This window comes from Lissotriton helveticus, chromosome 9 (genome assembly GCF_964261635.1).
Source record: "Lissotriton helveticus chromosome 9, aLisHel1.1, whole genome shotgun sequence".
Taxonomy (NCBI): domain Eukaryota; kingdom Metazoa; phylum Chordata; class Amphibia; order Caudata; family Salamandridae; genus Lissotriton; species Lissotriton helveticus.
Window position 1 is genome coordinate 329,669,934 of NC_136070.1, and position 17,714 is coordinate 329,687,647.

The 17,714-nt window shown below is 42.8% G+C and overlaps 1 protein-coding gene across 1 annotated transcript in view; it reads left to right on the forward strand.

Annotated features, from left to right (window-relative positions):
* Positions 1-17,714, forward strand: part of TTC8 (tetratricopeptide repeat domain 8) — a 340,270-nt gene that overhangs the window by 159,201 nt on the left and 163,355 nt on the right. The window contains exons 7-8 of the mRNA XM_078660024.1: positions 5,476-5,561; positions 10,666-10,753. Of these exons, the coding sequence (XP_078516150.1) occupies positions 5,476-5,561; positions 10,666-10,753 (174 nt within the window). The remainder of the gene's footprint in view (positions 1-5,475; positions 5,562-10,665; positions 10,754-17,714) is intronic.

Sequence of the window (17,714 nt, forward strand, 5' to 3'; positions counted from 1 at the left end):
TTCTTATTAGAAACACTACCTACTGCACAAAGAACATCAGGAACACTACCAATGCTTAAGGGCCTTCTCAGTCATACATCAGAGATATTCAAAGACCCAGTGAGGGCTAGGGTATTGAACCCAAGAATTGATAAAAAATATAGGGCAGCTCCAAAAGACCCAATATACATTAAAGGGCAAATTCCTCTAGACTCACTAGTGGTCACAAACGCTCGTAAGAGAGCAAACTCTTTATCTACAGGAGAAGCTCCACCTCCTGACAAAGAGTCTAAACTAATAGATGCCTCTGGCAAGAGAGTAGCATCTCAAGCGGCAAACAGTTGGCGCATAGCTAATACGCAAGCACTACTTGCAAGGTATGACAGAGCGCATTATGATGAGTTAGAAAAACTCATCACACATCTCCCTAAAGAACATCAGAAGAGGGCAGATCAACTCATACAAGAAGGGAAGTTAATTACTAACACTTCGATAAAGTGCGCCCTAGACGCGGCAGAAACTGCAGCAAGGTCTACAAACACAAGCATCATGTTAAGGAGACATGCATGGCTCAGAGTATCAGGGTTCAAACAAGAGGTACAAACATCGTTACTGAACCAACCTTTTGATGGGAAAACACTTTTCGGCACAGGGACAGATGAGGCCCTAGAAAAGATGAAGAAGGATACCGAAACGGCTAAATCAATGGGAGCATTGCAACAGCCGACACAAAGAGGTTCCTTTCGTAGATCCACCTATAGAGGAGGATCCAAAAATACAGGTACAAGCCAGCAGCAAACCTCTTTTACACCTACATCACCCAGAGGTAATTCTAGAGGTGGCTACAGGGGTAACAACAACAAGGGTAGAGGTCGCGGAAACAACAACAACCGCAACTCTCCAACCCCAAAACAGTGACTTCATACAGCTCCCCCCAGACCATATAACACCGGTCGGGGGACGCCTATCACAGTTCCTACCTGTCTGGGAAAACATCACATCAGACAGGTGGGTAAGACAAATTATCCAACATGGTTATTGCCTAGAACTCACAGCTACCCCACCAAACATCCCCCCCCAAACAGCGTCCAATGAAACAAGATCACCTGGCACTGTTAAAACAAGAAGTACTACCACTGCTAGAAAAGCATGCCATAGAGAAGGTTCCACAGCACCAACAAGGAACAGGAGTATACTCCCTATACTTCCTAATTCCCAAAAAGGACGGGTCTCTAAGGCCAATACTGGACCTAAGACCTCTCAACGCATACATAAGTTCGGAACATTTCCACATGGTCACGCTCCAACAAGTACTTCCTTTACTGAAGAAAGGGGACTTTCTTTCTACACTGGATCTAAAAGACGCTTACTTTCATATCCCTATTCACAAAGCCCACAGGAAATACCTCAGGTTTGTGGTAGAAGGACAACATTATCAGTTCAAAGTCCTTCCGTTTGGTGTCACAACGGCACCAAGGGTGTTCACAAAATGCCTGGCAGTGGTAGCAGCTCACCTAAGAAGACAACAAATTCATGTCTTCCCATACTTGGACGACTGGCTAATAAAGGCCAGGTCACAAGAGAAATGTCTTCAAAACACACAAAAGACAATTCAGCTACTACACCAGCTAGGGTTCACGGTGAACTGCACAAAGTCACACCTACAACCAAACAAGGTTCAACAATATCTGGGGGCTACTATAGACATAGAAAAAGCCAAAGTGTACCCCAACCCAGTCAGGATCCAAACAATGCTTACAATCATTCAAAGATTTCAGCCACAACACTCACTAACAGCAAGAGTGTTCATACAGCTATTAGGCATGATGTCATCCTGCATACTGCTAATACCATATGCCAAACTACAAATGCGTCCGCTACAAGAATGCTTAGCGACACAGTGGAATCAGGCTCAAGGGCAGATTACAGATCTGGTGTTGGTAGACGACCGCACACACCGCTCTCTGAAGTGGTGGAACATAACAAACATTACCAAGGGGCGGTCGTTCCTAGAACCAATTCCACAGGTGACAATAACAGCAGACGCATCGCTCACCGGATGGGGAGCACATATGGACAAATACACAGTACAAGGAAGGTGGAGTGTGCAGGAAAGAACACTGCACATCAATCATCTAGAACTACTAGCAGTGTTTCTAGCATTGAAAGCCTTCCAGATACATGTTACCAACAGCAGTCCTGATCAGAACAGACAACATGACAGCAATGTATTATATTCAAAAACAGGGGGGACGCACTCTCTCCAACTATCCAGACTAGCACAGGAAATTTGGAGATGGGCCATTCCTCAAAACATCTATCTGTTAGCCGAACACCTACCAGGAGTCCAAAACCAGATAGCAGACATCTTAAGCAGACAGTCGGAACAAATACACGAATGGGAACTGCACCACCAAATACTGCAGCCATTCTTCCAAAGATGGGGACAACCAGAGATAGACCTCTTTGCCACTCATCAGAACGCAAAATGCCAAAGCTTCGCGTCCAGGTATCCACATCACCTGTCGCAGGGCAATGCGTTATGGATAAATTGGTCCAACAAATTTGCATACGCTTTTCCCCCTCTCCCACTAATTCCATTAGTGGTCAGGAAGCTGCAACAACATTCAATGACCATGATACTAGTAGCACCCACGTGGGCAAGACAGCCGTGGTTCACCACGCTCCTGCAACTCTCACAAGTGCCACATCAAAAGTTACGAATTCTACCCATGCATCTTACACAGAACCATGGAGAAATAATGCACCCAGATCCAACTCAATTGAACTTAGCGATCTGGCTCCTGAAATCCTAGAATTTGGGTACTTAGATCTACCCCCAAATTGCATGGAGATAATTAAACAAGCAAGACGTCCAACCACCAGAGCATGTTATGCAGCTAAGTGGAAGAGGTTTGCTATACACTGTACTAATAACAATATCAACCCTCTGGACGTATCAACAAAGGAGATTATTTGCTACTTATTACACTTACAGCAATGTAATCTAGCGTACACATCTATCAGAGTACATCTAGCAGCTATAGCAGCGTACCTACAAAACAGGCAACACATATCACTGTTCAGAGTACCAGCGATAAAGGCATTCATGGAAGGCCTTAAAAGAGTCATTCCACCAAGATTACCACCTTCCCCAGTCTGGAACCTCAACGTAGTACTCACCAGACTAATGGGGCCACCCTTCGAACCTATGCATAGGTGCGAAATACAATTCCTTACATGGAAGGTGGCTTTCCTTATAGCCATTACCTCACTCAGGAGAGTAAGTGAATTACAGGCATTGACAATACAAGAACCATTCCTACAGTTACACCAGAATAAAGTGGTTCTTAGAACAAACCCAAAGTTCTTGCCTAAAGTAATTTCAGCATTCCACATCAATCAGCCTGTGGAATTACCAGTCTTCTTTCCAAAGCCACAGACGGTGGCAGAAAGGGCTTTACATACACTAGATGTCAAAAGAGCCATTTTGTACTACATAGAAAGAACACAAAACTTCAGGAAAACTAAACAACTATTTGTAGCATTTTCCCCAACACATAAGGGCAATCCTATCTCTAAAGCAGGCATCGCTAGATGGATTGTAAGATGTATACAAATATGTTACATTAAAGCAAAGAGAACATTAACTGTTCCTCCTAGAGCTCATTCTACACGAAAACTAGGAGCATCTATGGCATTCTTAGGGAACATTCCCCTAGATGACATATGTAGAGCAGCAACTTGGTCTACACCACATACATTCACAAAACACTACTGTGTTGATGTACAGGCTGCACAACAAGCCAGAGTGGGCCAAGCTGTATTAAAAACTTTATTTCAAACAGTTGCGACAGACACTGGTGACCACCGCTAGGGAGGTAACTGCTTTACAATCTATTCATAAATGTACCATCTGCAGCCCATATGCCTCGAACGGAATATGCTACTTACCAGTATGCATCTGTTCTTGGCATAGAAGGCTGCAGAGTGGTACATGCCCTCCCAGCCTCCCCGGAAACCTGTGTCTGTCCCAACATTATCTTATTTAGATACACTTACATGGGCATATCTTTATGTATTATACTACACTACTCCATCTAACCCTACTATGGCAAAACAATCTAAGGATGGAGCCGATGCCCATGCGCACTAACACCGAGAGGAGGAGTCATCTATGACGACAAAGACTTCTCCAGAAGAAAAACAAAGTGCAATCATCCGAGCCCAACACCAGATGGCGATCTATTCATAAATGTACCACTCTGCAGCCCTCTATGCCAAGAACAGATGCATACTGGTAAGTAGCATATTCCTTATTTTTATTTTCCAGCGTCTCTTATTAGCTTAGAACAATTCAGAATTCTAAGATTTAAGGCCTTATTTAAAGAGTGGCGGATGTTGCATATTACAGGTGGTGGATGTAGGATATTACTGGTGGCCGATATCACGTATTACAGAAGGCACATGCCGCATATTGCAGGTGGCGGATGTCACTTAATACAGCTTCTCTGTAGCATCTGGCACTTGTAATACGGCAGATGAGATATTCGTCATGTTTTGACCTTTCTGGCAAACCACAAATAAGGCCCTTAAATTCCAAGAGCTTCTTCTAAGAACTACAGTTTAAAAAATGTATTGCTTTATATGGCATGTTTCAAAACATTAAAAGCAGTTTTTTAATTGTTATTTTTTTCTATTCGACAAATACTATTTAAAATGGCAATGCAAGCTTCTGTCTTCACTGACCAGAGGTCTAGTTCAGAAAGACAGCATTAAATGTCTGCTTTCCGTCCTTGCAATCGGAATGCTTTTTAACCAATTTGTAACTAGGCTTAATCTGCACATTGGCATCCTTTACTATCTGACAACTGATATTGCTTAGCACCTGGCTGCACCACACGTTTTTTTTTTTAGCTTTTTTAAAAACATACGTCCTAATATATTTTCTAAATTATAGCTCCTCAGAATAGGTAAGTAAGTGGTTGTTGAAGCGGTCGAAGCCAAGGCGTCTTGGCACTTGGGCTTGCAGAGAAATGCAGCGAAACCAAGGGAAGTTCAAGTCACTACAGTGAAGGGAAGAGGCAGGTTTTAACTTCGCTCCCAAATTGTGTTCTGATAGATTGAAGCCTGATGGTAAGTGGTAGCTTATTTCAGAGCTAAGATGCTAGATAGGAGAGACGTCTGCCTCCCCATCTTACCTTGTTAATTTTAAGAACGTTGATCAGTGCTTAATTAGCAGCATGCAGCGGGGTGTGTACCATTGGAATAGTTTGTGTAGGCATGTTCTAACAGCATTAACACGTGATCTGGGGGCACTATGTAATCTAATTCCTCTTCACATTTGATATACATTGGAGTGGTGTTAGGATGTGTCTCTTGATGGTGCACTCCAGATTTTTAATGCAATGCTTAAAAGACCAAACCAAATGAAGAGCAGTGTTCTGAATATGTTCATTTAAAATGTGTGTCATTGTCTCCGTTCTGTTTTTCAAGGCACTAGATTTGGCTGCACTTGCCACTGAGCATTCACAGTTCAAAGACTGGTGGTGGAAAGTTCAACTTGGGAAATGCTATTACAGGTACACTTTTCTTTTCATTGTAAACCATTAAATGATCCTTTTGGCATATCATAGTGTTTGAATTGTTGAATGAGTATCAACGCCATGCTTGATTTTAATATCCTAGTTTTTCGTTAGAGAGGCTGTCGTGTAATATGATTCCATTCATGAATAATTGGAAGATTGAAGTGATCATTAAATCCTCAACTCAGTTTTAGCCTGTCCGTTTAAACCTGGCCCATCTATAGAGTTGCTAATATTAAGGAATCAATGTATGTTTATGATACCCTTGCTCTCTGACTTTGCTCTAATGTATGTGCTTTTTTACATTTGTTGATTTTTTAAATATATTACTTTGTGTTAGAGCATTTTGTTTAGATTCTCAGAGTGACTTTTAAAACTACGAATTCCTCATCTTCCTTTCTTTGTTCCTTCCAATGTCACTCATGTATGGTTGTTATATTCCTTTATTACATCTTCTGACTTCCAAGAATGCCTCTCGATGCTGCATAAGCAACCAGTATATTCTTGGAGTTGCTATATTAAGAGAGATCACAATCTGCCTTACTACTTAGTTAGTTTATCTTAATAGTTGCAAACTAATGACAGCTCAGACTAAGTGCAAATACATTCCCTAATGAAGTGCACCATTTTGCCTTAGGTAAGACTTTTTCACACTTGCATCTTACTTTGATTGGTCCTATAGGTCCCAAACCTTAAATGAAATTGTCAATTGTCAGAGTAGAGGCTGTTGGATATTGGAGTAAAATGATTAACCAAGTATGTGAACTTGATGATGTTCCCGTTTGGGAGGTGGGGAAGGCATAAGCAGTTCTTTACAGTCCATATTTTACAAGCCCTTTTTTGTTAATATAATTTTTTTTATAGAAGAGCAACCCAGACATATGCAGTTTCTAAGCTCTTTACATAACACACTTTACTATTACCTAGTTTATTATGATCAATTCGCCCTCTTAAGAAAAATGGAAGGCCAAGTCTGCTTGGCCAGGATTTGAACTCATGATCTCCAGAATAGCCGGTGTTGTCATCAATGTGCATTGTGCTTACTGAGCCACCCTATCTGCTTTATATAGCTGCAATTTTTTAAAAAAATGCTCTATTGAGAATTCAGCAATGTCATCTTCGGAATTTAATACTTATGCATTTAGTCATAGTAGCTCTTCTAGTTTAGGAGTTGACTTGCACAGCATAGTTGTCTCTCTTTTAGCCTCCTGTGCACTGACCAATGCCGCTTACATCCTAGATGTGTGCGTCCATTAGAAGCCTGCTTGTTTCTTTGCCTTGTGTGTGACTCATAGGCTTCTGTCTGCCCTATTCTCTACATTATGTGCTGTCCTCTCTGTTCCCAGTCATTGGTATAGTCCACCATCTAGTTGTAAACAACAAACATCTTCACAGAGCTGGTAAATCAAAGCTATGCACAGCCTCCTACCATACAAACTTAAGACACCCATTACACAAGCGCTGCATTGTGCCTTTACCATTTTTGTATTTTCTGCTAATAGCTGTGAACCAGAAACTGCTTTACCTTTGCTTGTTGAATGTTTTATTTTTCTGCAGTGCTTCTCCTCTTCCCTACATGGTGCACAGTAGTGTTCTCCTAGCCCGACTACCAAACTAACCGTGTGTACTTGGTATCCTGTTTTGTTTTAGAATTTGGCCCTAGCTTCACTCTAATCAAGTGTTTGTGTAGAGGCCTAGACCTGTCCCCAGATATGAGTGAGGTCCTGCACCTGTGCTGTGACCTGAATGGGAGCAGCAAATGTTCCCTCATTACACTGACTGTGAACTACCATCCTCATAATGGATTTGGTACACAGAGCGGTGGTGACCGTGTACTGTGTTTTGAGATTCCATAGTTGTGACAAGGCCTTTGTATCTGTGTCACTGGAGACCTGCTCGCCCACTTGGGATGTTAGTGCAAGGATTTGGGTTAGTGCACAGAAGTAGAACTTTTTACAAGTATAAGTTGTTAGTGTACATGGCCTGTGTTTTACATTCATTGTGTGTGTGTGTGAGTGAACCAGCGTAATGGATTCCTGTGGATCTATTTTGTCATGTGCCGTGCCTGGCCTTAATGGAGGTGAGGTTATTTTCCCAGACAGTAGAAAGGTATTGCTGACATTACTGAAACTGGAAGGAGAAAACCCAGACACTGAAGTGGGAAGGCAGAAGACAAGGCTACTTTAGAAATTAAATTAGGCCTTTTGCTGAGAAGGACTGCTTATTAATCTTCCTGTAGCACTGCCATTTAGTAAACACAATTCTGCTGTGGCAGCCAGAGGTGTCCAACAAGGCGTATGTTCTTGTGAGGTTTGAAGTCTCAGATTGAACATCTGAGATGCAATAAGTTGGTCTATCCATGCCCAAATGTCCTGTTATATAACCAGAACCTCTTTGTCTTATCTTTTCACTCCTGTTCTGTTCCTACCCTTTCAGAAAACTGCAATGACCACTTTAAATTCAAATCAAGAGTGCTGCCAAATGCTCGTAAGAATAAAGCTCACCTTCTGGTGTTTCTCTTGGATAGGCAGCCTGCCACAGCAGTCTGCTTTGACACCATTTGTTTTGTACCACATACGGTTTGTAGCAGTAGTCAATTAGACTACATCATGCTCCCAAAAATCTCTTCATGTTGATGAGAACAGGTGGTCAAACTCCTAAAAAGAAGACATATTTCAAAGTGCACATGAAGAACTCCAAATTTAGCAGCAGGACTCTAACACTGTAATATTAATTCTCTCAGTGTCTAGTAAAGGACAGAGGCCGCCTACTCAGCAATACTCCTCATCATGACTGGAGGTTACATCCTTAAACTGTGTGCAGCATGGGTAATACCAAGAGGTGCTTAACTAGAAGCATCCACTTAACCATAATTCCCTCTAAGAGTCAAATTCACTCTGCTCTGTCAACCAAACGGGTCACCAATGCATTGAAATCAAAAGGTTTTTTGTTGCCTTGTTAAGATACTAAGCACCAGTTACATAATTTGGCGGAGCCCAGCTCTCCTTTTGTACAGGTCACATAATCCAACCAGGTTGTGCTGCGTGAGGCTTAGCTCTCCTTTTGTACAGGTCCCATCATCCAGCCAGGTTGTGTGCTAATGTCTGCATTCCTCAAACCCTGATGATTCTCACTGGTTGTAATGTTGGTTAGCTCGCCTTCTGGGTGCTGACCGTACCAGACTAGCAAGACTGAACACCCAACTTGTTCATGCTATAGATCTTCCAATGTACTTGTTAGGAGCTGGCCAGTGTTAAGATTAGGAGTACTGCTCTGCTTCATCATTCAAGCTCTTATATAATGAGGACACTACCATGATGGGCCTCAAACGTATAGACAGAATCATGGATCTGACTCTCCATAAAGAACTACTAGTGCCAGTGCAGATTCACATTTTCCAAGAATCTCTAGTTTGAGTTCGCCATGTGCAAAGATTGGCTTACATAATACCCTTGGTAATTCAGTCTTCCAAATCCTGGAGGAAAAGGATGGTGTGCCATGTCTTCTAGATCTGGATATGAGCAGGAAGCTATGGCAACCAATGTAATGCTTACAATGCCTCTTATGCTTTTCTAACATTACGACATCCTATAGAATGCATTGTTCGAGATGGTGCAGCTCTCTTTTAGGAAGGCTAATTTAGCCAGTATCCTGTGGGGCGGGTAGGGGGAAGAGAAGACAAGTCTAATCTATCATTCCCTCATCTCACATAATTTCTTGCAATCTTTGAGCTTCCACAATAAAGCACCTAGACACCTGCAAATCTGACAATTACTCTTCTCTACTGATCATTGTGAGTCCAATGATTCAATTGTTTTTTTTACACTGGAATGGACTTTTATTGGTCATGTTCAGTCAAAACTTTCGAACTGAGGGCTCTTAAGGGATAATCCAGATCCTGAACAGAGGTGGCTGATTGTTTTGAAATTCTGATGAGACATTATCTCAGTAAACGATAGGTGTTGGTCAATAGGCAGCAGCCACAACTCACTGGGAAGATGGCCTGATCACCTTGTTTCCAGAGTTCTCTTATGTATTCATCTAATTCTATTGATTCTCAAGATTCTCCAGAAGTTTAAAGTAAATAACTACTGTTTCATGAACCTCACTACTTCATTCCAGCTTTATCAGTTCTGATTCTTGGTCACATCATTTCCTTTAGTGTTCAAAACTTCCAAAATATCTGTCCATTTTAGCATCTATATGAACATGTTTCATTGTTAATGTTTTTAAGAAAATATACCGAAAGAAGGCTACATTTCCCTTTTCTAATAGTTTAGTAGAATTGGGTGTTATAACGTGAAAGGTATTTTGATGAAGACACACTATAATTGCACCCTGCTGAATCTCCTTTAACCCCTCCACAAAAGAAGGATACGATCGACAATGGTTATCACACTTTGATAGAATTTTGGCCTTGCTTCATCAGGAATCTATCACTGACCAAAAATGGCTCATCTCCTAGGTTTATATCTGCTCTCATTCCATCACAGCTACGGTGTAATGTGTTGCAGCCATTTAGCTAGTTCCAGTAATGGATGGGTTACTCTGTTTTTATACTTGTTCTACTCCCTTCTCACATATGCTTTGAGTGGTACATAATTCAGCGGACAAGTCCATGTGGAGCTTGCATTTTAACTTCTCTATTTTTTGGTATGCTTGGGAACCTGCCCCAATATTTTTGAGTAGGAGAGATCCCAGATGTTGACGTATTATAAATCTTACCTACATGCAAACGTTGCGATTCCTTCTCACAATGCTCTATGCGAAAACCTTTGCAGTAGGCAGGAAAGGTTGTACATAAATTGGTAACGAAGTAGAACAGGTCATGATGTAGCACATTCATGCAGGAAAATGGATGCATCTTTATACCTTATTCCGTGAGAGTTTGATTTGTTTTTACAGTTTAGTGAACCACTTTTCAGTTCTTCCTATTCCTCTCCACTGTGTGAACCACATTTCAGTCCTCCCTCTTCCCCTCCCCTGTGACAGGCTGTTTCTGTGATATGGAATAAAAGTAGCCTTTACTCTTTATTAACAATTAATTCCACGAATATGTACCCCTTTATTGTGTATTGTTTTTTTCTTAATGTTTCTTCAGGTTGGGATTGTACAGAGAAGCCGAAAAACAGTTCAAATCTGCTCTCAAGCACCAAGACATGATTGACATATTTCTTTATTTGGCAAAAGTAAGTGATTGACATTAACTTAAGTTGTTAAAAGTAAGTGAAATGTGTTATTGTATGGATTTAAACTATCTATGGATGCTAACTCTTCAAGTCCTAAGTAAGTTTCCCATTGGTAAGTGACGTTCCACTAGCAGAGGGCATATCCACTAAAACAAAAGATTGCTTGTATTTGTATTTGGGGAATCCCCACATTTAAATGCATATTTACCTACCGCTGCATGTAGAGGTCTGCTCTTAGGAAGGGGCCAAAGCAGAATAGGCTAGAAATATTTATTAATAAATGTTTTCTAGCTTGCTGAAATACATCCCCACAAAGTGCACAATTTCTGCTTTTTATAATCTGCCCATTGAATGTACAAAAAAAATACTTGATTCTATTAGCTACTGCTACCTGCAGATTCCTTGCATCATGAATGGATCCAGCATTAGACTAGATCTGGAAGCTGGAGAAAGCTCTCCGTGCTAGCAGGGGATGCGGCAGCTGTGTCCTAGCTCTGTCACCTATTAACGTTCAATGTGGACCCGGAGTTGCTCTCTGGGTTTTTCCTCTAGCAACTATTCTTTCCCTAGTAATGTCTGTTCTCATAAAATGTTGCTCCTACTTCCATCAGGAGTCTTCTTTGGATGTCAGTGATATACATTATCATGACCTGCAATTAGAACATAGCCCTGGGTCAGAGCATTTTAGCTACTTCATTTATTTGGGAGACCACTGGATAGCATAACACATCATCAATCAGTGAGATAGCTGCCTCTCCAAATTCCATTCCAGATCCATAACCCAAAGTGACTCTGGAGAGAAGGCCTTTTTATAAGAGTTGTCCTTTACTTGTGTATTGATCTGAATGGGGGAAACATCTGTCTGGTGTAGTATACTGCCACTGAGAGAAGGCCTTTTCATCAGAGTTGTCCTCCCTCAATTTATATATTGATCTCAATGGGGAAACATCTGTTGTCTGGTGTAGTACACAGCCACTAGCCAGGTTGTTTGGTTGGCAGGCTCTTGCCCGACTACGACCTCCAGTATCATCTTCAGATTGGACGTTGGTACCTAGCTGTATTCCAGCACCTTTTCCAGTGCTGTTGGGCGCGATTGTGGCTGTTGCAGCTTTGGGTGGTGACCCTACTAAATGGAGGCATTCACCCATTCACCACAGTACTCCTGGCCATGTTTCTCCTCCAGTTCCCTCTGGTGCGCCTTCAGGTCCCCTGACCGCACCTCTGCCAGCTGCCTGCACCCTAACACGAGTCAACCACATGGGAACTTCTGGTGCTGTATCAGCACTTCTAGATCAAGTTCTGCCACTAAACTCCTCACTCATTGTTTCAACATCGGCAACACTAACGTTGACTACCGATTCATTGTCTGGGCTTCTGAAGACCAGGGCCATTTTTATTAACTCTGGTAAGTCTTTTGAGGCTGACTTTAGTGGTGAGCATTCAAACAAATTTCCAACTTGAATCATCGATGTGCAGGATTATTTGGTATACTCGGACCTTCCTTTGATCTTCTTACAATGCCTCATTTCTCAATATGCAGGTGGTGTAAGAAGTAGATTACCTTTTCTCTCTTTCAGATTTTGTCAGGCTTTCTATTTTGAGTTTATATATCTTGTGGTTTTGATTCTATGCCTGAAGCTACCTTGGCTAGTCCTCAACTCTTTTAACAGAAGACTCTCTTTCAACGCGGTCTTATGTATGTTTGCTGAGGCCCTGTTGTTAGCGATGACTCTGGTAAAAATGAAAATGAATCTGCTGACGGAAATCCTGCAGACCAATTCCTCTATTACAGAACCCTTTTTACCTTTTATTGAGGTATTCCAAATTGTACCAAATCCATTTGGATTCCCATTTTTGGCTTATTGTTTTGAATATACATTCAAGAGAACTCTTGTACAGCTGCCTGTCTTGGTATTTGAAGGCTGAAATTTGTGCTATCACTTACCGGACAATTAATACATTTCTAGTCCTCCAGCCTTTATGTTGAACTTCTAGTTTGTGGTCTTCTATGCTATCTTTTGGCTGCAGTTGACGCAACTTCTTCCCCTTGTTTTGGGCAAGTTTGTTAGCACTTCAGTACTTAATTTGAGCCGGTGGTTTCCGGTGCTTGGCACCGGCACTTAATTGTCAACACTGGCACTTATGATAGGTCCCACATGGTGGTGTAGTTTGTATAAATTAGAGATGAGCAGAACCGATATTGTTTATAAATTCAGTACGCATTAAAAACAACTAATACCCATTGCTCAATCTATTTTTATAGCTTTGGGGCCTGGATAAGGCTGAATTGTCACACTTGTAGAGTGATGGCTAGTAGTAGTTGTGTAGGTACTGTCATTGGCAATGACAGCAGTGGTAATCGCAATGGGTGGTGCAAGCTGCAGAGGTCTCGTGTCTAGAGGCCTTGCACTTATTTAGTGGATGATGCTTGTATCTTGCCCCTCGATGGTTAACTGTTATAGTTGGTTTAGCTGCATTGAGAGTGCACTCCCTTGCAGATTGGGCTATTGTCTCTGCACTGGAACCTGCTTGTAGTCTATTTTGCATCTCTAATGTGCTTTTCATTGTTAATGGCGTTACCCCCATCCCTTCCCTCTGTGCCCTCCCTCTCCACAGGGCCCTAGTCCATGTTGAATAGGTAGTTTATGATGGTATCATCTCCAAGCTAGACTATGGTGTCTGTGGCGCCACATTTATGGCCTTGATCCTAGGTTGTTGGTCGAGGATTTGTGACTGTTGGAGTTTGCTGTCTTCCAATGTGACTTCATTGCAACCTGTGGTCTGCTTCATATGCTTCTTTTGCTTTCTATTTAGTGGTTCTTTATACAGGAGAAAGTCAACTTCTCTGGTGCTGCATCTGCCTACTGTACTGCAGGGTCCTAGTGGTAATGTCCGTGTACCTTGTTCCCTTCTGTTCCGCTTTCATTTTTCTGTTTACATCCTCATAGGAGTCAGTCATGGAAGAGCAAACTTATCTAATTGCACTATTTTTTTTTACTTGCATGTGGAGTGCAAGCAGATGTCCTTACATTGTGTCCTCTTTTGCGCCCACCCTGACTAATTTCCAGTACCCTTAACAGGGAATAAATACCCTTTTTCAGGCCCTCTGAAGCTTAAACCTTAATGCTTACTGCTGCAAGTTCCTGTGCTGTCTTCTTTCTGCACTGGGAGGTTAACGGTTTTGATTATGAGTGGCTCCAAAACCAACTCTGTATGTGACCTCTGGGCACTTCTAACCATGGTTCTAATTTGACAATGGTGCTTATCCTTCAGTATAATTGTGAGCCTGTATAGTGCATTGCTTAGAGTCATGGGATTTGCCTGTGCACCATGGACTTTTCTGTTAGGCCACTTTTCTCTATTCCGTCTACATTGCTGATCCTTTGCAGTGTTATATTTCCCTTGTTGTGTATCCCTTTGACTCCGTCCCCATGTGGATTGCCCCTGTGACTTAACGTCCTTGTGGAGATTTATGTTTAGTTTTTTTTTTCTTAGAATGCTGCCTGTGTGTTGTAGCAGGGCGGCTTGTGATGGCTGGCACAATAACCGGTTGCAGATTGTGGTTGTCTGTCTTTTTAGGTTGAGGTTTGCTAACAACAGCTTGGGGACATTCTGAAAACTTCCTTGGGAATGCATTCCACCCATTTCTTACCCTTGGCTCTGTGTTTTTTTTTAACTCGCATGTGCTTGCTTTCTATTTGCCCGTTTAATATGTTTTGCGCTGTACAGCTTGAGTTTGTTCTTCCAAAGTGCTCGATTTCTGTAAACAGGCCTTTAAATGTTGTTCCTGTTCCTTCCTATCTTGTCACATTTGCTGTTCATTTAAAGAAGGGGCTAGTCAGTCAGTCAAAAATCTTTATACGGCTTATTGAAATCCATTAAAAAACAGATAAAAACATAGTTTAACAAAAATAAACATAACACTTTAATCAATACCCCAAAAATCATTTTCCAACAATATTAAGGAGCCGAACTGCAGAGGAGATATACTTATAAACCATTAAACAAGTAAATTAATAATTCAAAAGAAGTAGGTGGCATAATGCAGGCTGGCACTTTCTTATGCTTAAAAGTCTTAATAATGGTTTCAAAAAAGTGTGTCTCGGGTTAAGATAAAGTTTACAGAAAAACATAAAATGCAAAGTTCTCTGAGCAGAAATTGAATTACATGGACACAATTCTAATTTAGCATCACAGTATACATCACGTGTGTACCAAACCCGGCAGATGAGCAATACCCATCCTGAACCTGATCAAATAAAACATTTTCGCTTGATTAAAATAAAAGGAGAGGTAGGACTCAATTTGTGGCGAGCTGATTAACAATGTGTGCTCTTTTGAGCTTAGCGTAAGGGATTGCAGATATGTTTCTAGGAGTATTAAAACAATTCTGCAGTCCCAGTTGTTCGTGCAGATAGGAGAGCCAGAGATTTTTTTTTGCATAATCCAATTTCAGACAATCTAGAATTATATCACGATTCAGGGCTGGTTCCTCTCTTACCCAGATGCTATGCCAAAGCATCAAAGGTGCTAATTGCATACGAAATGATAATGGTGTTGCACCTAATTCATTATGACACATAGTGACAGGGGTACTTTTAGGTAGTGTCTACACATGTTTTAACATCTTATTCTCTGCTCTCTGGAGGCCCAAAGTATTAGTACAACCCCAGACTCCAGCGCCATACAGTGACGGTGCAAGTTCGTTCTTTGTAAATATCTATAATGGCTTTTATGAGGCGAGAGCCTAGTTTTTTTGTAAATCTGAAAATGGCCTCCACATTTTTATTAAAGCACCCAATCCTTGCATCAACTAAGTGGGACCAAGACATTTTTCTATTAAAAAGAATACCTAAATAGGAAAAGGTTGGCACCTGTGATTTTGCAACGTTTGTTTTTAACCCAAGATCGCTCATAAAATCATTAAAACTGGTTAAAAGCCTTTGTAGTCCCACCCCAGTTGTCAACATTAGGACGCAGTCATCAGCTTATAACAAGGCTGGTAGGGACCTGCTGCCTATTGTGGGTACATCTACATTTTCAGTTCTGATGTGGCTTTCTAAGTCATTTATGTATGTACAGAATAGGAAAGAAGCGAGAACACATCCCTGACGAACCCCACAATCCACCTTTATTGGTGAGGTAAGCTCGCCAGCTGCTCCATATCCTACTCTCCCTGATGCATTGCTGCTAAGCAGCATTTTCTCCCACAATTTCCCCCTCTGCACTCAGTCAAAGGCAGACGGCAGGTCCATAATCCCAAGGTATAGGGACCCTGACTTGGCCATAGTATATTTGCCAATGACCAGATGCAGATTGAGGCACTGTTCTACGGGCCTTTCCTGAAGCCATATTGGACACCAGAGAACTTCCCAGAGAACTTCTGTTATCCAGGTCTCCAGTCTCTCCAGTATTACTCGTCCCATGATCTTACAGGAACTATCAATTAGAGAGATTAGTCGATAACATTTGGGATCTGACCTGTCTCCATTTTTAGGTTTCGCCTGGGGCTGGAGCTCCTAGCTCCGCCCAGGAGAAATCTTATGTCCCTACAGTGTGGGGCTTAGTCCCGCCTCTGCTTCCATTGGCTAGCTCCATAAATGGAGGCTAGCCATTGGAACAGAGATCTGTCCGTCATGGCCGGACGAGATTCGTGGGCGTTCCTGCAATTTTTTCCCTCTCCACCCTTTTCGCATCGTCATCGCGGCCGTGGGCGGGGTTTATTTTTTGTTGTTGTCCAGGTTTGTTTTGGCCATTCCGCGGCCGACCGCCAACGGAGGAAGCCTTCCCGACCCCCCTCCCGCTGTCCGTTCCCGCCCCGCCCCCCCTGTCCGTGTGCTTCATGTTTTTCCTGCGGCCTTCCCGACCCCCCTCCCGCTGTCCGTTCCCGCCCCCATTCACAGCCACCTCATATGCATGCCACACAGTCCCAGCCCCCTCCGGTGCCTGCCCCTGAGTGCCCACCACAGCTATGCCCCTGATCAAGCCCCATGAGATGCCCTCCTCCCCCATCCCCCCCGCATCTCACGTTCCTTCTCTTGTTGACTTCACCCCAAGGACGTGTTTTGTGCCCTTTGTTTGAGCGGGATTAAGACAAACCGAGCAGAGCACAGAATTCAATCAGCGCCTTAGCAGAGGCTTCTCGACACTTTGGGCAAACACTGGCTGTGGTTGAGGGGGTTAAAGGTCGTGTCTTATCACGGAGGGTTAGGGGGGCCTTGTGACCTTCGCGGGACCACGGACCGTACAGAAGACTAGAATCCAAAGGATGACGCGTTCAACACATAATATCATTCTGTCCACGTGAAGTTCAGTTTTGCGTGTTATTGTATTTGAAACGTCAGGTGAAATACACAAGTGATGGTACAAGATGGCGCAGCTTCTAAGCGCTGTGGGTGTTCAGTATGTATGGTGGGTGGTCACTGCGTGGTGTTCGGAGAGTTTGCGTGTTGAGTCCCAGTGCAGGGGCGTGGCTACCATTTGTGCAGAGGGTGCAGTGACACCCGGGCCCCAAGGGGACCACTCAACCCTGACTTATTACTGTATTTTATCATTCCAACAGCAGCCAGGGACCACCGCGCACTGGCTCCGCTACTGACCCAGTCAGTGCCCACCCGTGGCAGCTGAGTGGTGCTCGGGGGTGCGGTCGTGCCATCCCTCGTGGGGCCCCCACTCCCTCAGACTGATGTCACCCTTCCATACTCATTCACCTACACACCTTTCGCCCGCCCTGTTCCACCAACACGTACCCTCGTGCCGGACGCCCCACCCTCTCGCCCCTTCTACCCTGGCCGCCCTCGAGGCGGTTGTCTGCCCCCTTCTGTCTCTGATCTGTCGCAAACCCCATTACCTGAATGCTGCATTATTATATACTTTTTCTGTGGCTCTTTTAACCCATAGGAATCCCCACGTGTACCTCGAGTAAACGTATTCACTTAACATGTAAAGCGCTTTGATACCG